Source organism: Monodon monoceros, unplaced genomic scaffold (genome assembly GCF_005190385.1).
Source record: "Monodon monoceros isolate NGI ecotype Baffin Bay Population unplaced genomic scaffold, NGI_Narwhal_1 Super_Scaffold_11, whole genome shotgun sequence".
Taxonomy (NCBI): Eukaryota; Metazoa; Chordata; class Mammalia; order Artiodactyla; family Monodontidae; genus Monodon; species Monodon monoceros.
The window spans coordinates 126,339,311-126,363,272 of record NW_021703767.1 but is presented as its reverse complement, the minus strand read 5'-3'; the positions used below and the strand labels follow the sequence as shown (position 1 = coordinate 126,363,272).

The 23,962-nt window shown below is 37.7% G+C and overlaps 1 protein-coding gene across 4 annotated transcripts in view; it reads left to right on the top strand.

Annotated features, from left to right (window-relative positions):
• Positions 1-23,962, top strand: part of PPP2R3A (protein phosphatase 2 regulatory subunit B''alpha) — a 221,725-nt gene that overhangs the window by 43,687 nt on the left and 154,076 nt on the right. For all 4 annotated transcript variants that reach the window (XM_029213677.1, XM_029213675.1, XM_029213673.1 and 1 more), the window contains one exon: positions 11,745-14,207. In XM_029213677.1, the coding sequence (XP_029069510.1) occupies positions 12,213-14,207 (1,995 nt within the window). In that variant the 5' untranslated portion in view covers positions 11,745-12,212. The remainder of the gene's footprint in view (positions 1-11,744; positions 14,208-23,962) is intronic.

The following is a 23,962-nucleotide window of genomic DNA, read 5'->3' as shown; positions in this document are numbered from 1 at the left end:
GAAAGCATCTATGTCCTTAAGATAGGCAGAGATCTTAAGACAGGATACAAATGTATTAACTATAAAAGAGAATTTGATGAATTGGATTAATAAAATTAGAATTAAAACCAAAAGCTACTGCTAAGAAAATGGAAAGGGAAGCCACAGACCAAGAGATATCTACATCTAAAATATGTAAATAAACTTTTAGAGCTCAGTAGTCAAAGACAACCCAAAAGATTTGAATAGAAACTTCACAAAAAATGATACATTTGAATTGCTAATAATAAGCATACAAAAAATACTCAATATCATTAGTCGTCAGGGAAATGCAAATTAAAACCACAGTGGGGTACCACTTCACACCTGCTAAAATGGGTAAAATTAAGGAAACTGACAAGTATCCAAAAGGTTGTAGAGCCACTAGAGCTCTCAGGTGTTGCTGATGAGAGCGTAAAATGGTAGAACCACTTTGGAAAGCTATTTTACAGGTTTTTTAAAATTAAACTACACTTCTCATGACTCAGTATTTCCATTGTTAATTACCCGAAAGAAATGAACACGTATTCACAAAAAGACTTTTACTTGAAGGTTCACAGCAGTTTTAATTCATAATAGTCCAAACTAGAAACAACCCAAATGTCCATTAACTGAATAGATAAGACAAATTTGGGTGTATTTAATTATACATCAATAGAATATCTACTAAGCAGTAAAAAGGTATATACAAATGATGCATGCAATAACATGGATGAATCTCAGAACCATTGTTCGAAGTGAGAGAAGCCAGACTAAAAAGTATACATCTCATGTGATCACATTCATGTGAAGATCTAGAACTGGCAAAATGAATGTATCGTGATAGGACTCAGATCAGCAGTTGTCAGATATTGCAACATAGGAGAATTGATTTGGGAAAGGGCACAGGAATAGTTTTAGGGTGATGTAAATGTTCTATCTTTTTTAGGACAGTGGTTACTACACAATATGAACATTTTTACTGTATGTAAATTATACATCAGTAAAGCTGATTTAAAATAAAAGTGAGGCGCTGAAGAGCTGAGAGGAAGCTCTCTGTTTTAGAGCAGCATTTGTCAATTAGTGGGCTTCATGAAAGGTGATCATGTGGATAGATGGGATTTCCAATCTCCAGAAAAGGATTCTTTAATCCATAGTGGGGGCTGGGAGCTGGAGGTAATAAGCCTGGTTTCTGGTGACCTGGACTTGGGCAGGGGAAAGAGGGCTGGTGGACTTACTCAGAAAGTAGACTTTTACTCAACTTTAAGTCCTTTACCACCCTCTCCTTCATATACAGCCCTGGGGTTGGTGCTTTTCTGGTTCAGTTTTTTTCACCAGCAAATAAGATTTCTGTCTTAGCAGGATGAAGGAGGGATGATTTTCTGAGTTTGTGGAGTAGTGGTGGGGAGAACTCTATTCCTTTGCAGACTTTCAAACAGTCCCCTGTGTTCAGTCCTCTACCCTAGCCCATTTTCTGTGGTACTTGGTACCTCCTAACCTGGGCCTTTGGGGGTTGTGCAGGGAGAATTGGTTTGTTTGTCATTAGTATCCTTTCCTCCTCTACTCTGCTAAGTCATTGACCATTCTGCTGCTGTTTTCTATCTTCATATACAGTGATTTGGGGTTACAGGTGTCGCTTAGGGTCTTTGAAGACAGAGTTTACATTCCTATTTTTGTTCTTACTGTTTGGAGGAGGACCTTAGAACAGTAAAATCCATACTGTACATTTTCAACTTCAGCAATACCAAACTCCTGCTAAGTCTCCAAACACACAAGGTTTTTTTCATATCTCTGTACCTTTGTAGAACTCCTTTTTGCTTATAAGGTCCCGTTTAATTTCTTCTTCACCTGCTAAGGCTTTTATCTTTCAAAATCCAGTTCTCCCTCCTAACTTTTCTTGTCGCTGCCTCTGTACCTTTATTTCACAAGAAATCCACTTCATCAGGAAGTTTACTCTGGAGGAATACCAGGAGCCGCTGGAAAGTACTTGTTAGAGTAATCATACACTGATTAAAGTGAAAGTGATAGGAAGGGTTGAATGAACTCTGAAATTGCATATGAACCACTTAGATAGAAATTGGGAAAACAGACCCTGGCCCATTGCAGGGATGGAAGAAGCAGGGAAGATGAAAGCCTTGGGGGAGGTGGGCAGGCAGTGTGCAACAAGACCAGAGGAGGAATAAATGTAAACATTCAATATTTATTTATTTATTTATTTATTTTTGGCTGCATCAGGTCTTAGTTGCAGCACGTGGGATCTTCGTTGAGGCATGCAGGATCTTTCATTGCGGCATGGGCTTTTCTCTAGTTGGGGCGTGTGGGTTTTCTCTCTCTAGTTGTGGCATGCGGGCTCCGGATCACGTGGGCTCTGTAGTTTGCAGCATGCGGGCTCAGTAGTTGTGGCGCGTGGGCTTAGTTGCCCCATAGCACGTGGGATCTTAGTTCCTGACCAGGGATCAAACCCGCATCCCCTGCATTGGAAGGCGATTCCTTACCACTGGACCACCAGGGAAGTCCCATAAACATTCACAATATAAACTCTAATTTCCCTTTCTACCCCTGACATACATGCTTAGACCGATATTTCGTCAAATTGAAGATTGTAAAACACTCATTGCATGTGCCATTAAGAAAGAAAAAACTCAAACTATGACACAATGCTTTCTTATCATTTAGAACTTTTTTACTTATTAGAAGAGTTCTTTTCACAGATATCGTTTAGACAGATATTTTTAATTATACATAACTCTTGTGCATACATAGTCTTTGGGACTATGCCATAGTCTTTGGGATTTTTTTTTTGAAATCTCACTTGCCAAGGTTACCAGTGACCTTCACATTGGCAAAGCCAGTGGGTAATTTTTGTTTTTCCTTAACCTCTCAGCAGCATCCAACACTAGTGACCTCCATTTTGAAAGTTTCTCCTTTAGCATCCTTGAAATTGCTTCTTAGGATCCCTCTAAGAATTCTGTTCTTCTCTTTAACCCAGAAATGTCAGTGATCCTCAGCCCAGAGCCCTTCTCACTTTATGCACTCACCCTGAGTGACCTCTCAGGGCTGCCTCTCCAACCCAGATCTTGCTGCTGACCTGCAGGTTTTTATATTCACACTTCATGCAGTCATCACCACTTGGATGTTCCACAGGTACCTCTTCAAACAACACATTCAGAATAAAACTGTTATCTTTTCTATGGCCACCTCCCATAAGACAAAAACAAAAAGTCTGTGTTGGAAGTGACAACATTAGTCCCCCAATACCCAAGCAAGAAACCCAAGATTCCTCCCTCTTACTCTCTTTTCCTTTTCTGTGAATTCTTTCTCACTATCTAATCAGTGCCCTTCTCTTTGTTAGTTACTGCCACCTTCCTGGTTTAGGGTCTCACCACTTCTTGCATGGATTATTACAGCCTTCTAATTGATTTCCATGCCTCCACTCAGCTACTAGAGTCGTCTTTCTCAAACATAAACCTCATCATGTTACTTCCCAGCCTAAATGTCTTTGTTTCTTTTCGCATAGTTTTCCAAATAAAGTTCAGACTGCTTAGGTTAGCACACGAGATGGTCTGTGGTCCAGTTCCTGCTGCTCTCTGGTTTCCTCCCCTCTTGCATGTCTGTACACTTCCTCCGGTGAAATCAGCTGGAACTATCATAGTTCTGAACTCACTGTGCCATGTTAGGCCTCTGAGCCTTCACATGTATGTCTCCCTCTGCCTAGAGTATTCTTCCTTTCCTTTTTGTCTAAATAATTCTCATTAATCCCTTAAAACTAGGTATATACATCCCTTATTTGGGGAAGCCTTTCCTTACTCTTAGATCTGATTTAAATACTCTCTTTCAAAATGGACAAAGGGCATGAAGAAAGGCTTTGTGAATGAACAACACAAAATGCCTACTAGGTAAATAAAAAGATGTTCAGGCTCAGATTAAAACAGTGTACTTCATTTATTCACCTATCAAATTGGCAAAGATTTAAAGAGTGGTATCACTCAAGGAGAACGTGGGGAGATGGGCCCACTCCTACACTGACATTGGAAGTATAAATTTGCCATTCTTCTGGAGCACAGAAACTGGATGTATATATTTATCTAAGAACCATTAAAAAGTATATGCATACACATACACCCCATTTGACTCAGCATTCTCCTCCTTGCAATATATCCTAAGAAAATAACTTTTTTTGGTAAAACATATTTTCACAAGAAAAATTTCAGGATGTTCATTCATAAAAATATTAACAGTGGTTATTTCTGAATGGTGATATGAGTAAGTAAAGTGTTTTTCTAACTTTTCTGAGAAGAACATGTATTAATTGTGAGAGCAAAACGGGAAAACAGAAGCCCCAGCCTAGTGCTCCTGATACCCTGTTGTGCTTGCCTCCCCTGTTGCCCTCATTAAACAGTGAGTGTGCTGAGGGCTATCACCATGAATTATTCAGTATCATCCCACCAGCCCCTGGCTCAGAGTAGAAAATGCTGGATGAGTGAGTTACACCAGTAACAGCTAACAGTTATTGAGCATTTCCTGTGTCTTGGGCATTGTTCTAAGCATTCGACATATTAACCTCATTCTCACGAGATGGGTACTATTATTATCTCTGTTTTGCAGGTGAAGTAGGCTGACAAAAGTTAACCAACTTCTGTAAGGCCACACAGCTGTAAGTGGCGGGGTTGGGATTCAAACCCATGCAGACTGGCTTTTACTAGTGACACAAGATAGCATCGTGGTTCTGAGTTAGATTGTATCTCTGATTGAGAATAGTTGGATTAGATTCCAGGTCTAGGATTCCAGCCAGACAATTGGGCATCAGTTGAATCGTGGTCTAAATAAAAAGGCAGAATTTGACACCCACAGATCTGAACCAAATACCAGGGAAGTAATCTTCATTTCTTTGGCCTTTAAAAAAAAAAAACTCAAATCATTTTAGACTGTAAACTTCTCATTGAAATTGGTATCACCCCTTGGGATTTAGCTTTGTTATATGTTCCCTCTCTCTGCTATTCATGTCCCTTCAAAACTTAAAGACCTAAATTTTTAATTAGTTCTTTAACTCTTCTTCCCACCACTTCTCTTTCTCAGTAAGATTACTTATGACACGTTCATCAAATTTTATTTTTAAAACCTATCAATCTTCATTTTTACCATATCTTCTCTTTTTTTCTTTTAAAGTCTCAGAATTTCTGAAAGCTGCATTCCTATTATCTGGAACTGTACTGAATAATATGATGGCCACTAGCCATATGTGGCTTTCTAAGTTAAAATTAATCAAAATTAATTTGAATAGGCAAAAGATTTAAACAGCGCTTCTCCAGGGAGATACGGGGCTGGTCAGTAAGCACAGGAAAAGATGTTCAACATCATTAGCCATGTAGATGTAGGTTAAAGCCCCAATGAGATAACACTACACACTATTAGAAAGGCTAAAACAATCACAAATGTTGAAGAGGATGAAGAGGATGTGGAATCAACCGTATCTCTCATACATTACTGGTGGGAATGTAAAATGGTATAGCCACTCTTGTAAACAGTTTGGCAGTTTCTTATAAAAATACACTTAACGTTCAACCCAACAATCAGACTTGTAAATAACCTGTGGTTAATTACCATAGAGAAATGAAAAACATGTTCACACAAAAACCTGCACACTAATACTCACAGCAGCTTTATTTGTAATAACCCAAACTGCAAACAACATAAATATCCTTTAATAGGTGAATGGGCAGACAAGCTGTGGTATATCCATACAATAAACTCAGCAATAAAAAGGAATGAACTGTTGATACATGCAGTAAAGTGAATGACTCTCAAAATCATTGTGTTCAGTGAGAGAAGCCAATCTCAAAAGCTTACATACTGTGTGATGCCACACATAAAGCATTCTTGAAATGACAAAATCATAATGATGGAGAACAGATCAGTGGTCTGTTGACTATATGACTACAAAAGGGTAGTATGAGGGGTTTTGAGGGATGATGGGGTAGTTCTGTATCCTGATTGTGGTGGTACTTACTATAAAAGGAAGGGAAGAAGGAAAGAAAATGAAGAAGTGATTCATGTAAAACTGGTGGTATCCAAATAAGCTCTGTTAATAGTTTCCTGGTTTGGGTCACTGTGGTGATATAGGATGTTACCATTCGAGGAAACTGGGGGAAGGGTACACAGGAACTCTCTATATTATTTTTGTAACTTCTATGTGAGTCTACAACAATATCAAAATTAAAATTTTTTAAATGAAGTTACAATTCAGTGCTTCAGTTACACCAGCCACGTCTTAAGTACTCAGCAGTCCCATGTGGCTAATGGCAGCCATATCAGTGCAGATATGGAATGTTTCCATCAATGCAGAAAGTTTTATTAGACAGCAATGGTCTAAAAGCATACGTCTGACTCTGGCCAGTGTTCTCTCCTCCTTGACTATTTCAGATTCTAATATCACATGAATACTTTCTTGTATTTTCTGTCATGTTACTTTATCAACTTGTTGTTTTGCTTATTTTCAAACCTAGAGAAATACTTCTCTTTACTTTCTCAAATTTCATGTCAATTTAGGAATTTATTTGACATGGGTTTTAATAGGTATCTGGATATTTAAATTTTCTAACAGTTCTGCATTTTGCTTCTGGACCAGTTTTATCACCTGTATTAAGATATAGTCCTGGGACTTCCCTGGCAGTCCAATGGTTAGGACTCCAAGCTTCCACTGCCAGGGGCATGGGTTTGGTCCCTGGTCAGGGAACTAGGATCCCGCATGCTGCACGGCACAGCCAAAAAAAAAAAGATTAAAAAAAAAAGCTCTCATACAGTTATTCTAATATACTTTCTTGACAGTATCCATTGTATTTTCCTTCTCTTTCACCCTTACCCAAAAGCTTTTTCAAAATCTTGGATTTCTGAAAAGGTGCGTAGTTTTTCGTGTTTGGTGCTGTATCTTCCCTGTCTTCTGGATGTACATCTTTTGAAAAGGTAATTCCTTCGATTGCCATGTTCTAGTCTTTTGTCCCATAACACTTATTCCTCTTCGGCACCTTTGCATTTTCACTTAAAAATTAATGGGTACTCACTTTATTGTGGAACTTTACTATGGAACTTTATACTTGAGCTTCATCCACCCTGCAGGATACTTAGCTTTATAGTTTTATATGAGCCACCATCTGGGATTTGAAGACAAGGCAGTAGAGGATGAAACAACAGCTCAAGATCCATTCACATAGCAACAAAGTTGAGACACTGAAGGAAAAAAAAGAATAGGGGTGACTCACCTGAAGAAGGCCACAAAAAAAGAAAAAGAAAGGAATATTGGAATTAAGATTTATATATTTGTGGAAGGAAAATCTGAATATTATAATGATATCAGTGTTCCTTCAAAATAATTCACAAGTTTATTACAATTATAATCAAATTCCTATAGGATTTTTCTTAAAACTTGACAACGCAGAAACTCATCTGGAAGACCATCAAAGAATATTTGAAGTGTAAAAACGAATCATAATAAGAAATAGGAGGGAAAAAAGCCAGGTAGTAAAACTTAATAAGACAACAGTAATTATGATAGTGTAGGCTTGGCATAAAAACAGAGTAATAATCATTGAATCTAAAGAGCCAGGAAATATACCCTAAACAGTATAAGAATTCAACAAAAGAAAGGGTTCTTCTTGAATTAATTGTATAAATTGTATCTGATTTCACTGTCTCTAATACATAAATAAACAAAGGATATGAATAGAAAATTTACCAAAGAAGAAATATAACAAATAAGGAAAATAAACAATTTTCTAGGATTGAAGAAATAAAAATGAAAACAATGAAGTTCTGTTTCTCATTATTAAATGAGTAAAGGTTTTTATCATTAAAATGCAGATGCGATTGATGGTACAGTTAAACTCATGCTCTCCTTCTCTGCTGTCATCATCTCCTTCCTATCGTGGCCTTACTGCACCTTTCTTGGTGCAGTAGTATTGCACATTCTATCATTCAACAAATCATATCAGCTCTACCTTTGTCTCCAGTGTTCCTCTCCTGGTTCAAGCCCCCAGCCTTCTTGCCTGGTTTATTGCTATAGCCCCTGACTTGTTTCTTCTTATCTTGCTCCTCTGCAATCTCCTCTGAACACAGAAGGCAAAATTACCAATTTATAATGTAAGTCTGCCAGTAATCCCACTACTGGGCATATACCCTGAGAAAACCATAATTCAAAAAGAGTCATGTACCACAGTGTTCATTGCAGCACTATTTACGATAGCCAGGACATTGAGGCAACCTAAGTGTCTATCGACAGATGAACGGATAAAGAAGATGTGGCACATATATACAATGGAATATTACTCAGCCATAAAAGGAAACGAAATAGAGTTATTTATAGTGAGGTGGATGGACCTAAAGTCTGTCATACAGAGTGAAGTAAGTCAGAAAGAGAAAAACAAATACCATATGCTAACACATACATATGGAATCTAAAAAAAAAAAATGGTTCTGATGAACCTAGGGGCAGGACAGGAATAAAGACACAGATGTAGAGAATGGACTTGAGGACACGGGGAGGGGGAAGGGTAAGCTGGGACGAAGTGAGAGAGTGGCATCAACATATATACACTACCGAATGTAAAATAATTAGCTAGTGGGAAGCAGCTGCATAGCACAGGGAGATCAGCTCAGTGCTTTGTGACCACATAGACGGGTGGAATAGGGAGGGTGGGAGGGAGATGCAAGAGGGAAGGGATATGGGGATATACGTATACATATAGCTGATTCCCTTTGTTATACAGCAGAAACTAACACAACGTTGTAAAGCAATTATACTCCAATAAAGATGTTACATAACTAACTAAAAAAAAAAATGTAAATCTGATCATGTCATTTCTCTGCTCAGTAGACATCAGTTGTATCCCAGCTCACTCAGAGTAAAGTCAAATTCATCTTAATAGTCTACAGACCCTGCATGGTTTAGTGTCCTACTTTTCCTTTCTGACCTCATCACTCACACTGCCCCCCTTGCTTTCTCTACTCTGGTCATGTTAGTCTCCTTGTCATTCTTGTAGTAAGTCAAGCATACTCACACCTCAGAGCCTTTTTACTTATGGTTATTCTGCCTGAGATGTTTTAGCCCAAAATACCTCCTCAGCCTGCTCCCTCTCTTCTTTCAGATCTCTGTTCAGATGTCAGTGAGGTCTTCCCTGACTGCCCTTTGTAACACAGTACCCTCTCATCCTTTCTAAGCCCTTGCTCCACTTCATTTTTCTCTATTGCACGTATCACCATCTAAGTTATATGTTTACTTATGTGTTGTTTTTCTTTTTCCAGCTAGATTGTCAGTTCAGTAGGTACAGGGACTTTATTCACTGCTGTATCTCTAGCACTTAGCAAGTGCCTGGCACATAGTAGGCACTCAGTATTTATTGATTAAGTAGGAACATTGATTGAACCTTTCTGTTTTGTTTCTTTAATTTTTTTCTTTTATTCTTTTTTTTCTTTTTTTAATTAATTTTTTTATTGGAGTATAGTTGATTTACAATGTTGTGTTAGTCTCTGCTGTACAGCAAAGTGAGTAAGTTATACTTATTTTATGATAGTTTGTTTCCCTCCATCTGGCAGATATAACAATTAGAAACATATACACATCTAACAACACAGTATCAAAATACAGAAAGCAAAACAAATTAAGGGAGCAATAGAAAACTCAACAATAATATTTGGAGACTTCAATAGCCCCACTTTCAATAATGGATAGAACTACTAGGCGGAAGTTGATTGAACCTTTTTGGACGTCAACTTACAGCATGTTTTAAAAGACTTTTTTTTTTTTTAAGTAAGAGAATGTTAAATTCTATCCATTGATGATGAGAGAGAGAGGTCTGCATGTAGCAGGGTCTGAGAGGATGAGATCAAGAGCAGTAATAAAGGTTGTTTTTCTCTCTCTCTCTTAGAGAGTAAGAAAAGAGATGATGGTAGTGTAATAATTTCCAGGTATAGAGGAAGTTGTACAATCAAGAACAAGCACTATGTGTTGGCCATCTTTAATAAACTCAAAATGGATCAAACACCTGAACATAAGGCCAGACACTATAAAACTCTTAGAGGAAAACATAGGCAGAACACTCTTTGACATAAATCACAACAAGATCTTTCTTGACCCACCTCCTAGAGTAATAAAAATAAAACCAAAAATAAACAAATGGGACTTAATGAAACCTCAAAGCTTTTGCACAGCAAAGGAAACCATAAACAAGACGAAAAGCAACCCTCAGAATGGGAGAAAATATTTGGAAATGAAGCAACCGACAAAGGATTAATCTCCAAAATATACAAACAGCTCATACAGCTCAATATCAAAAAAACACAACCCAATCACAAAATGGGTGCAAGACCTAAACAGACATTTCACCAAAGAAGACATACAGATGGCCAACAAACGGATGAAATGCTCAACATCACTAATTATTAGAGAAATGCAAATCAAAACTGCAATGAGGTGTCACCTCACACCAGTCAGAATGGCCATCATCAAAAATTCTACAAACAATAAATGCTGGAGAGGTTGTGGAGAAAAGGGAACCCACTTGCACGGTTGGTGGGAGTGTAGATTGGTATAGTCACTATGGAGAACAGTATGGAGGTTCCTTAAAAAACTAAAAATAGAACTACCATATGATCCTACAATCCCACTCCTGGGCATATATCCAGAGAAAACTATAATTCGAAAAGATACATGCAACCCAGTGTTTATTGCAGCACTATTTACAATAGCCAAGACATGGAAGTAACCTAAATGTCCATCAGCAGAGGAATGGATAAAGAAGATGTGGTAAATGTATATAATGGAATATTACTCAGTCATAAAAAGGAACAAAATTGGGTTATTTGTAGAGACGTGGATGGACCTAGAGACTGTCATATAGAGTGAAGTAAGTCAGAAAGAGAAAAACAAATATCGTATATTAACGCATATATGTGGAATCTAGAAAAATGGTATAAATGATCTTATTTGCAAAGCAGAAATAGAGACACATAGAGAACCAATGTACAGATACCAAGGGGGAAAGGAGGGGAGTGGGATGAATTGGGAGATTGGGATTGACATATATACACTATTGATACTATGTATAAAATAGATAACTAATGAGAACCTACTATATAGCTCAGGGAACTCTACTCAGTGCTCTGTGGTGACCTAAGCGGGAAGGAAATCCAAAAAAGAGGGGATATATGTATACATCTAGCTGATTTACCTTGCTGTACAGTAGAAACTAACTCAACATTGTAAAGCAACTATACTCCAATAAAAATTAAAAGGAAAAAAAAGAAAACTAGGTTGATGGAAGCAAAATGTTGATGCAGGTCAGTAGCAGAAAATAAGGCTATAGGTGACGAATAGATGTTAAAAGTGTTGAAAATGAGTCAAAGGAGCTAGGCCTGCCATGATGCCTGATAGAGATCAGTAATGTGAATTCTTGAACTATGAGAGGTGTGAAAGCTCTCTAAATCCAGGCTAGTTAGTGTCATGTAAGATAGCAAGGAGGGTAGGATAAGAAATACCAATTGAGAGGCAGTTGTAACAAGGCAGAGTTGAGGTATCACTACTCTAGGTTAGTAAGGAGTGTATGAAGCAAAGGCATGAATCAAAGATAAGCCATCAGTGATGTGGCAAAGAATGAGGTGATTAACTGCATATGGGATGCAAAGGGAGAGGAAATAAAAGGTTCTCTCAGTATTAAGAGATCATATTCCCTTTTAATTATTTTATTTTTTCATTATAGGTTTTCCTGTCATTCACAGAAAAATGGATCATTTAAACCTTTGGAGGACTCAGTTATCACAATACTTCTATACTACCAACTGAGATTCATGACAGTAAATTTATGACCATAAATGTCTGCATCATAGAACTGCTGAAGAACTAAAAGAGAATATTCTTTAATCTTCTTAAAATTTATTCCTAAAAATAATCCTATAGTATCATGATATTACTAAATTAAACTAGAAGGCACAGTTATTAAATTATTAGACTTGTTAATAAGAGCACACATGTGCAACGGCTACTGTATCCTGACAGTTACCAAACCTCAAATTTTGATGATTTCCCTTTGTGGGAAAGGTCATTATATTTGCAAGAAACCACTGAACATTGTCATCAAATATATTTTCAGCTGAGTGTCTTTTAGGAGAATTTACTTGAAACAAGTTCTAGAAAATTCCATGCCCCACCACTAAGTGGATTTGATATTATGGCAGCAACTTACAGACTTGTGGTTAGTACTGTGAACCACTACAACAGTGTGGTGATAGACCGGCGTTTTGAGCAAGCTGTACATTATTGCACTGGAACCTGCCACACCTTCACCCATGGAGTTGACTGCATTGTGGTCCATCATAGTGTTTGTGCAGACCTCTTACACATCCCTGTGTCTCAGTTCAGAGATGCAGATCTGGACTCTCTGTTTCTACCCCATGAAAATGGGTTTTCCCCAGCTGAAGGTGACTATCCCCATCAGGCCCTCACAGGCATACCCAGGGTCAGGAAAGGATCTACATTTCAGAACACCTGTAACTTAAAGGACATTGCAGGAGAAGCAATCAGTTTTGCCAGTGGGAAAATAAAAGAATTTTCCCTTGAAAAACTCAAAAACTCTAACCACGCAGCTTACAGAAAGGGAAGGAAAGTTAAGTCTGACTCATTTAACAGGAGGTCAGTTGATTTTGACTTGCTCTGTGGCCATTATAACCATGATGGGAACTCCCCATCCTTTGGTTTACTCCGGAGTTCCTCAGTCGAGGAAAAATCTTTATCCCATAGAAACTCACTCGATACGAACCTGACTTCATTGCTTCTTCACAACTTCTCTGAAGAAGACCTGGTTACTCAGATTTTGGAAAAACATAAAATAGATAATTTTTCTTCTGGAACAGACATAAAGATGTGCTTAGACATCTTGCTAAAATGCTCTGAGGATTTGAAAAAATGCACAGACATCATAAAACAATGTATAAAGAAAAAGTCAGGGAGTAGCATCAGTGAAGGAAATGGCAATGATGCAATTTCTAGCTCTGAAACTGTCTATATGAATGTAATGACCAGGTTAGCATCCTATCTGAAAAAGCTACCATTTGAATTCATGCAGTCTGGGAATAATGAGGCTATAGATTTAACAGAACTGGTCAGTAATATGCCTAGTTTACAACTGACTCCCTTCTCCCCAGTATTTGGCACTGAACAGCCCCCTAAGTATGAGGATGTTGTCCAGCTCTCAGCCCCTGACTCTGGACACTTTCAAACTATAGAACTGCAAGATGACAAGCACAGTTCTAGGAAAACAGACACTGTAAAATCCATTCCAAACAACTCTACAAATTCCTTGTGTAATTTAGAGATAAGTGATCCCAGACCTCTAAAAAATGTCCAGCTTCAATCACAGTCATTAACCATGAACGCTTTAGAAAATGTTTCTTCTGGTAATCTAGTGGAAACCCTTTATATTGAGGAAGAGTCAGATGGAAAGAAAACATTAGATAAAGGACAGAGGACAGAAAATGGACCCAGTCAGGAGTTGTTAAAGGTAAATGAAGATAGAGCAGAAGTATCAGTTCGTGGTACTCATCTTAAAAAATGCCCTGCCTCAATGCAAAATGAAATTGGTAAGATATTTGAGAAACCAGTTGTTAATCTATCTGAGGAAGATCTTAAATCAAAAGTTCCTAAAGTTGAAGAGGGAAACCACAGAGATTTTATGAATCCTAACAGTCAGGAAGAGATAGATAAATTGTTAATGGATTTGGAATCTTTCTCACAGAAAATGGAGACCTCTCTAAGAGAGCCACTTGCCAAAGGTAAAAGCTCTGTCTCTCTAAATAGTCATAGTCAGTTGACTGGTCACCTCCCTGTAGATCTTGAGCCTGAATCTAAAGTCTCTTCACCCACGGAAAAAGTCTCACCTTCCTGCCTAACAAGGATTATTGAAACCAACGGACACAAAATAGAGGAAGAGGATCGAGCCCTCTTACTGCGAATTCTAGAAAGCATTGAAGACTTTGCTCAAGAACTGGTTGAATGCAAATCAGGCAGAGGGAACCTATCACAAGAAAAAGAGATGATGCAAATTCTACAAGAAACCTTGACAACTTCCTCGCAGGCCAGTTTATCAGTCTGTAGAAGTCCTGTTGGTGATAAAGCCAATGACACTACCTCAGTGGTTTTGATTCAGCAGACCCCAGAGGTGATCAAGGTAAGACCCGACAATCTTCAGTTCTGAGATGTCGCCAAAGAAATGTTCTAATGTTTGCAAAATTTATAAACAAAAACTTTTTTTGTTACTCATTTTATGTTCTACTAAAGCTCCTGCCCTGCACTAGGCACGGTCTCACTAAGTTCAGTGGAGAAAGCCAAAAAGTGAAATCTTTAGAGTCAGTCAGACTAGTTTTAGTTGCCTTCCCCACATCCTTTATCATCTTCCTAGCTCTGTGACCAAAGGAAAGTTACTTAGCCTTAATATTCTCATCTATATAATGGAAATAATAACGATCAAGATAACTTATGTGAAGCACAAGCAAGGTGCCTTACACAAAGTAGGCATTTAATATTAGTTCTTACCCTCAGTCAACCAGTAGGCCACTTATTACTGAATGCTGTGTAGAGTGCAAGCCAGTGTAGAAGTTAAAATCTAGTTGGGGAAACAAAGCTAACATACCAGAAACAGTATGTGAACATGTAAGCATGTCTCTGAAAGTTTTGTTAGTGCAGTAGGTCTTCAAAGAAGGTAAAGACTGGAGGATGTGAGATTTCCTTCATCATGCAAGTGGGAATAAATATCCATCTACAGTCATAGGGTAGAAGTATTTTCAAAAGGCTTTGAATCTACCCTGCTACTGATAGCATTGTTTTTGAATAATCCCAGAAAGGGAGTTATCTGCCCATTTGTAGGTATGTGTGTGTGTCTTAGCACAACAGGATTATTTTTGTTCATTTTACATGTCCAACGCAGTTGGTAAGAGGCTCTGCTCCACCTCACTCAGGGACCCAGGCTGATAGATGCTCCATGTTCCTACAGCTGCCCCATTGCCCCATCTGGAATATGTGGCCTGTGAGTTCACCAAGGAAGGCGAAGAAAGGGATGGAGCTTTTAACTGCCTTGTCCCACACATGACACACTTCCCATCTGCTCACAATCCAGTGATTCCAACCTGAAGTCTAAGAATCATAGGGGAGCACATAAAATATTTGGTGAGCACTGTCTCTACCATATGAATATACCATACATGCCAACATGTATGAATTCAGACATGAAGCCAAAGCAAGTTGTAAAGTAATGATATGAATTATTTAGAGATATTTACATTTGTCCAAAAAGTATGAATAAATACATGGATACATCAAATACAGTATTCAGAACAATGATTAATCCCTAGAGGAAGGAAGAGAGATGGAACTGAGGAAGGGTGTCCAGGGCCTCAGTAAAATTAGTAATGTTCTATTTCATAATCTGGTGATGGATCATAAGTATTTTGTCATTTTATGCCATGTTGTATATCTTTAATGTAGTAAATTTAAAAAACAAATGGATATTAGAGATGGCATAAATATGGCCAAGTTAAAAAACAAGTTACTTATTATTTTAGCATTAATGTTTTCATTGGAACAGGAAAAAATGCATATTGTGATCAGAATAAATTTTACCTCGTATTTGTTTTGTGGCTGTTGTTCTCCTGTGCATATTTTTAGTTACTAGTGACACTAAAGTTTAAAACAATAACTACTTAAGGTTATTAAATAATTTAGGTCTAAAGATCCTCAAGTGTTCACTGAGCATTTCTGTGAAGTCTCTGTGTGAGCCTCCTCATTCATTGATTCACAGATAGTAATATCTTTAGTTAATGTGAGTCAGTGCTGGGGGGAGGAACTATGGAAATTAATTATAAAAATAAGAAAAAAATCCTTTCATGTACATAAGCAATACTGATGTGCTTAATATTTTATAAAGAAAAGAAAATGCCTATATTGCAACCTCAAAATGGTAATAACAGAAGATCTAACGGTATTTGTGATCTGAGCCATGCCAAGATATTTAGATGTATTTTCTCACTATTTCCCCATTAAAAAAAAGTCTACTTTCTCTGATGACATATTCCAATGTCTCACAGCCACTCTAGCCAGAAACTCTTACTGTAATATAGTGTTTTGAATTTTATTTAACCCTCTTGCCCCATTATCTTCTGTGAAAAAAGGAGACAAAATTCTTCTAGGAGAGGTGGGCTACAGAAAGCAGAAAATGTGAACTTGAAGCCAAGAATAGGTCCTGTGCAGCACCTCTCCTGTGTCCCTGGTTGACAGCTCATAAGTGGGTCTCCAATCTACGTACAGCTACCTGAAAATGACACAATGGCCTCTAATGAGCTCCCCAGTTTTTTGACAAGTATGGACTGAAGTCAAAATCATATTAAGACTCTCCCATAGGTCTTTTAAATAAGTTCCAATATCATAGAATAAAATTTGATGAGATTTCTTCCTTTTTTCCCCCCAGAGGTACATAATTTTTTTTTAATTGAGGTATAATTGACATATAACATTATATTAGTTTCAGGTGTACAACATAACAACTTGATATTTGTATACACTGTGAAATAATCACCACAATAAGTCTTATTACCATCCATCACCATTATAATTTTTATTTCTTTATTGAGATATTGAGATTTCTTCTTAATGAAAGTTGAAAAAGTAATTCATGAAAAGCTAATTTAAAGAAACAGGTAATATAAAATGTTTAATTCAGGAATGTACTTAATGCAAGAAAACAAAACCATTCTTCCTTGCCTCCTACCTTTTCATTTTTTTTATCTTTCTTTTCTTCTTATGAAATATTTTAAATCAGGAGATGGCAAACGTTTTCTATAAAGGGCCAAATAGTAAATATCTTAGGCTTTGCAGGTCACAAGTTCTCTGTCACATAGTCTTCTTTGTTGTTTAAACAACCTTTTAATAATATAAAACCATTCTTAGCTCCAAGTCTTAAAAAATGGGCAGTGGGCCAGATTTGGCCCACAGACTGTAGTTTTTCAACCCTTATTTTAAACAAATAGAAAAGTATTGTGAATGGTAGAAAAAGCATTCTTATTACTCACCACTTAGCTTTGTCAAATCTTAATGTTTTGCCATAGCTTTGTTTCAGATCTTTGTTTTACTTAATATTTTCGTTAATATTATCATCATCATTTAATAAAAGGTCATCTCAGATATAGTTGAAATCCCTAGGGCTCCCCTCCCCAGTATTCTCTCCCCTTTCCAGAAGTAACCATTTCTTGAAGTGTCAATATTTATCTCCTGCAAGCTTTTTTTTTTAAAACGTTTTTTAAATTTTATTTATTTATTTTTATTTATTTTTGTCTGCATTGGGTCTTCGTTGCTGCGCGCGGGCTTTCTCTAGTTGCAGTGAACGGGGGCTACTCTTCATTGCAGTGTGCGGGCTTCTCATTGCGGTGGTTTCTCTTGTTGTGGAGCGTGGGCTCAGTAGTTGTGGCACACAGGAGTAGTTGCCTCGTGGCATGTGGGATCTTCCTGGACCAGGCTCGAACCTGTGTCCCCTGCATTGGCAGGTGGATTCTTAACCACTGTGTCACCAGGGAAGTCCCATCCCGCAAGTTTTTATACAGTACTGTTGGTCATGTTTTTATTCTTGTATAAAAAAAATGAACAGAAAGTAGCAGAAAATAAAATCAGAGAGGTAGGTTAGGGCCAGCTTACGAATGACCTTCCTTGTATGCTATGCTAAAGAGTTTGTTCTACAAAAAAGAAGCAGACTCTGGGCTTCCCTGGTGGCGCGGTGGTTGGGGGTCCGCCTGCCGATGCAGGGGACGCGGGTTCGTGCCCCGGTCCAAGAGGATCCCACATGCTGTGGAGCGGCTGGGCCTGTGAGCCATGGCCGCTGAGTCTGCGCGTCCGGAGCCTGTGCTCCACAACGGGAGAGGCCACAGCAGTGAGAGGCCCGCGTACCACAAAAAAAAAAAAAGAAAGAAGAAGCAGACTCACAGATATAGAGAACAAACTAGTGGTTGCCAGTGGGGAGAGGGAAGCGGGGAGGGGCAATATAGGGTTGGGGGAGTAAGAGGTATAAACTACTAGGTATAAAATAAGCTACAAGGATATATTGTGCAACATGGGGAATATAGCCAATATTTTATAATAACTATAAATGGAGTATAACCTTTAAAAATTGTGAATTACTATATCATACACCTGTAACTTACATAATATTGTACAGCAACTATACTTCAGTTTTTAAAAAAAGAGTTTGTTCTAAGGGAGTGAGGAGCTAAAGAAGACTTTAAAGCAGAGGAGTCCCACAAGTACAGTTTTTTAAGAATAATAATTTTTTAAAGAATAATAAATTAAGGCTTTTATTTTTTCAACATTTTGGACAGTCAAAAATTTTCCAGTTGTTCAAAACATTTCAAGTAAAAGACTTACGTAAGGGGCATGTAGGAATTGCTTTTATATGACATTGATGATTATCCCTGAGAAGAAAGATTGACTTGACAATATTATATATAATTAATATTTTAATACATATGTATTTCAAAATAATTTCTCACAAGGAACAGTATTTGTTGTCCAGAAATACTATTCAAACCTATATTGGGAGAGGGAGTCAAATAGAAAATACTAGGAGGATGTTGAGAGATTGATAAAGAGGATATTGGTCTAAATCGGGTCAGCAACCTGTGGCCCATGGACCAAATGGGACCTGCCACCTGTGTTTGTAAGTAGTTTTATTGGAACACAGCTAAAGTCCTTCACTTACATATGGTCTATGACTGCTCTTGTGCTCTGCCTACTAAGCTGAGTAGTTACAACAGAGACCTTAAAGCCTAATATATTTACAATCTGGCCGTTTACAGAAAATGTTTGCTAATTCTTAGTCTAGATATTATTTCATAGTAGATCAGCAAAACAGACTTTTGATAAGGTTCGGTGTGATATTTTGTTAAAGACATTGGAAATCTTGGAAACATCATTAAATATCAATAGCAAAAACTACCAATGATGGATGGCAGTAAAACAGTGTACCAGTAGAAACAGAAAAGTAAGTAAGCGCAGAGTTTCAGAATCCTTCATCATGGGTTCTGATCTACACAGCTTTCTCCCCTTTCCTCTCCAGTCACTACCTATCTCTGACTTTTCCACTTAAGATAGATTCCTTTTATTTTTTTAACATCTTTATTGGAGTATAATTGCTTTACAATGTTGTGTTCGTTTCTGCTGTATAAAAAAGTGAATCAGCTATACATACACATATATCCACATATCCCCTCTCTCTCGCATCTCCCTCCCACCTTCCCTATCCCACCCCTCTAGGTGGTCACAAAGCACGGAGCTGAACTCCCTGTGCTATGTGGCAAAACAGATTCCTTTTCATCCCGTCTTATTGCCTGTTCTTTTTTCCTTACTTTGCTCATGAACTCTCTCACTGTGTCAAGTTATCTATATCATTGGTCAACAAATGAGTGTTTGCCTGTGTACATACACTTTTCACAAAGACTCTAAGTGACAGGAAACAATCCTGTAGGTCCTAGAATAGCTGAGATGTTATTCAGATGGGTCTGAAATGAGTTAAACAGAAGAGAACAGTATGTTTTCACTTATATGTAGAATCTAAAAAATTAAAGCAAATGAATGAATATAACGAAACAGACTCACAGATATAGAGAACAAACTAGTGGTTACCAGTGGGTGGAGGGGTGGGAGATAGAGCAAGATAGGGGAAGGGGGTTAAGAGGTACAAACTACTAAGGAGAAAATAAAGAAGCTACAAGGATATATTGTACAGCATCGGGAATGTAGCCAATATTTTATAATAACTAAATGGAGTATAATCTATAAAAATACCAAATCACTATGTTGTACACCTGAAACTAATATAATATTGTAAATCAATGATACTTCAATTTAAAAATAAAAAGAACAGCTTGTAGAGGAGAGAAAGGAGGTGTGGCTGAGGTTTCAAAGGGTTTCATAATAACAAATGGGTGAATTACTTAGGACATGTTTTGACATGGGACATTAAAAAATTTTTTAAACACTGAGAAAAATTGTACTGCTTTGGAAGTTCACGTAATAAATGATATTTTAATTCCATGTTTTATTACCTCCAGCAGATGGTATTACAGTCGTTTCTGGTCTGTTTTTAGCCGTATGGGGCAATAACCTGTTGGCTATTATTCACAGGTTAAAATAATAAACCCTTGCCTCCCCTGAAAATTATTTACTTTTACTTAATTTTAGTAAAAACAAAGCCAGGGGGAAATTTCCATTACTGCTTGTCTCAATGGAAAGAGTGGAGGGCAGGGGGAAGAATTCTTCAATGAAAGAGGAAGATTTTTTTTTAAGCTATACTATAATATTTAAGTCTAGTGAAACCTTACAAATTTCACTAATTGAGGGGGAAACCTGTCTGAATTACTAGAAATTACAAATTAAAATTTTAATGTTTAATTTTTTTAAAAAAACTATTAATTTCAAGATTAAAGAGTAAAACTATTATCAGAGTATTGCCAGGTGTGAACTTTAGCTGGATCTATCTTAATAATGTGGTAAAGATCATTCATAATTGTTAAAAAATGATTAAAGAAGACAATTTAGGTGATCAAACAGACTTTATTTAACACTTCATGAAGTAGAATCTCCTTTTGGAGAGCGGCAAAATGGAGTGGAAGGCAAGAAGCTTTTATAGGATAAAAAATGAAGAAAAAGGAAGAGGCAAATATCTGATTGGCTGGGGCCTCATAGTCAACCTTGTTTGGGGTGAGAAGGCCCACAGTTGGCTTGGCATTTGGGGATTAGCTGACTGAATATACAACATTTTTGGTCAAGTGGACCATTTACAGGGACACATAAGTTATCCAAGTTTTGGTTTGATGACATGGCAGAAGCAGCTCCATCTTGAGCCTAGAAGTTTATTTCAACATAGTTAATACATTATCGGTATGCAAAACGGAGGTTGCTAAAATGCTTTAAAATGCTTTTAAAAAGATAGTTTCTAAATAGCTTAAGCATGTACTGTGTACAGCACACAGTTGGGGATAAAGATAAATCAGACATCATAAGCTTTGTGGAGCTCACAGTCTAGTAGGAGAGATGAGCTATTTACTGTGATGCAAAGTAGAAAGAATGGATTCCATGAGAGAGATAAGTGAAGTGCTACAGAGTTCAGAGGATGGAGAGAGAGATCCCAGCTTGTGGAATTCAAGGAAGTTTCTCTGGAGGAAAGAGCATTTGGATGTGGATACCCTGCTCTTATCCAATTAATTTACTTAAGGTCCTAAATGTTGGTGTTATTACAGTGTTAATGATACTAAGGGTAGAGGTTTATTTCTCACATTGGCTTAGACCATTTCCATACTGTTCCAAGACATCAAAATGTACCTTAGTCTTCTCCATCTATCTTACAAATATAAGCCTTTGGTCCTAGGAGAATCCAGTAAGGGAGACTAGATGGATAGATCATAAATCCATTGTTTCTCTCAAACCCAGGCTCTCTGGTAGTCTAATCTCGATGATCAAGGGCAAACGAAATGGGCTTAACAGAACTCCCCTTCCAAGAGAGTATAAAGGGAAATATCAGGCTGCTGTGCTTATATTATTTCAAATTCCAAGTTAGTAGAATTCACACTAATAAAGTAAAGGGTTAAATGGGTGGGACCCATCTCCCATCATTTTTCTGCAGTTTTTAAGTCAGACTTTAAGCAGACATTCTATCTCACAACCTAATTCGTACCTTATCTTCTCTTTTACCACTTCAGACTCCAAAATTGTAATCTCCGGCTCCCAAACATACCCCTATTAAAAATGTAAGCACATGCAGAGAGATTTATGAATTCCTCTCAAGTTTCTTTGCCTGAGCCACTATCTATTGGCCTTTATTTAGCAAATGGTAGCGTTAAATAAGTATTTATTGAATGAATAAACAAAAAAGTGAATGAATAATCAGATGAAGGGATTTTTGCTTGTCTACTTTGCCCCCTTCTCAAATGGAAGCTCTGCCCTCTTGCCTGAAGGCCATCTCTTTCCCAGCCCTTGGCTTCTCAAGGGTGCATGCAAAAGGACCTGACATAAGGTTCCCTTCTAGGACTTGAGGGTGGTGCCTCAGCAAGACTCAAATATATCACCCAGACCTCTGGCCTCTTAATTCCTCTAGCTTTTAACACCTAAAAACCTATGGTGTTCTGGGGAAAAATCCCATCACCTTCCCTGGCAAGAGGGGAGAACCCCATTAAAAGTGTAGATCATTTTACCTTATCGCAGGATGGAAATTTCTTGATTATAGACTGTAGGCATTTTGAGGAGAGGGTGCTCCCTTATTAACCATTGCACCCTCAAGCCCTAGTGTAGTACCTCCATATACAAGCTGTTTGTTTAAATCTTGAAAATTCCTTTTCCCCATTCTCAGAAGTCCCATCTTCATCCCCATGGATTTAGGTTGGAAAAGAACTTTTCTGGACACTTAATTTCAGTACAATTGTTTGTTTTTGTTTGTTTGTTTTTGGATGCCCAAGAGGGTCAGAGTAATCTTTTAAGGTGGGAAGGATTTACACTTATTACTAGCACTTACTTTGTTTTTTCTGACCCTGATCAGGAATATGTATCTGAGATACCATTCCAGGGGCAATAATGGGCCTTCCTAGGTTAATGATCTAACATTACGGTTTTTTCAAAGTTTAGATATTATATTCTATAATTTCATATATATATTTAAATGCAGAATAATTATGTAAATAAATAAAATTGTATCAAAGCACACTTTTGGAACCTTATTAAAGGTTTCTTCTGGAGCATTTCTCTTTTTACTTTCTAGGTTTGTATCCATGCCTTCATTAAGATGAACCAGCCATGTCATTGAGGGAAAATGTTTCTTCTCCCCCAGCTTTATAGGTGCTGACGGTTTCTTGAGTTCAGTGCTGGAAATGTTTGACTAGAAATCAAAACACTCAAATAGGAAACGATTCTCCCTTCTACTTCATTAACCACCATGTAGATTAATAAAAGTAAAAAGGGATCTGGCCAGGGACAAATATAAATTTGCAGAATGAGTTCAACCAGTGTTCCCCCTCCACCTTTAATGTCTTCTGAGATCAGGTCCTTTTGCATCTCCATCTGTTCTAATTAATCAACATCACTTATCTCAGATATGTCCCCACCTGTATTCAAAAGAATATGATAGATATGTGTGTACTAATGTAGAAAAATGGTCACGATAAATAGATAAAAATATAAATTGCAAAACAGATGTACCAGTGTGATCCCTTTTTGTTATTGATATGTCTGTGTGTACACAAAAAAATGGGGAGGGGTAAATATGCTCCCAATTATGCATGTTCCTCTAGAAGTAAAATGCGAGACCCAGATATCCAGGTACTTCTGCTAAGTATAGCCCCCCCTACAGCCTCCAGAACAGGAGCGAAAAGGAGCTCCCAGAGCTCAGATTGATCCTGGTAAGCAGTCCTCGGTCCCCCTCACCATTTCTGCCTTAAGACCATCAGGACTAATCTGATATGCCCTTCATCCCTGTTTACATTAGTCACCAGGGAAGTCTAGGAATCCAGATCATCACTTTCCTCCTCACCCTACTCTTGTACATCCCCTTTTCTGAGCCCAGCCCTGAAATCCTTTCACCATGCCCTCTTGATCATCCACTGGCAAAATGTCCTAGGTCATCAAACTCTTTTCTAAACATTCCCTTTACCTTCTTGTTCTAACTGAAACCTATTTCTCCCTAAGAGTACTATAGCCATGTGAAATGATGGCACTTTTCTTTCCCACTCCACCCCCTGTCTCACTGGATCTAGAGGGAGCAGTAAATGTTCTTACATTTCATTGCAGCTTCCAGGCTATTCTTTTTCCCACCTCTCTGAAACTACCCTCCCTCAACTTTGAGCTAATGTCATCAGACTTGCCACCCACTACCCCTCCTTGATTTTAGTCATCTACCAC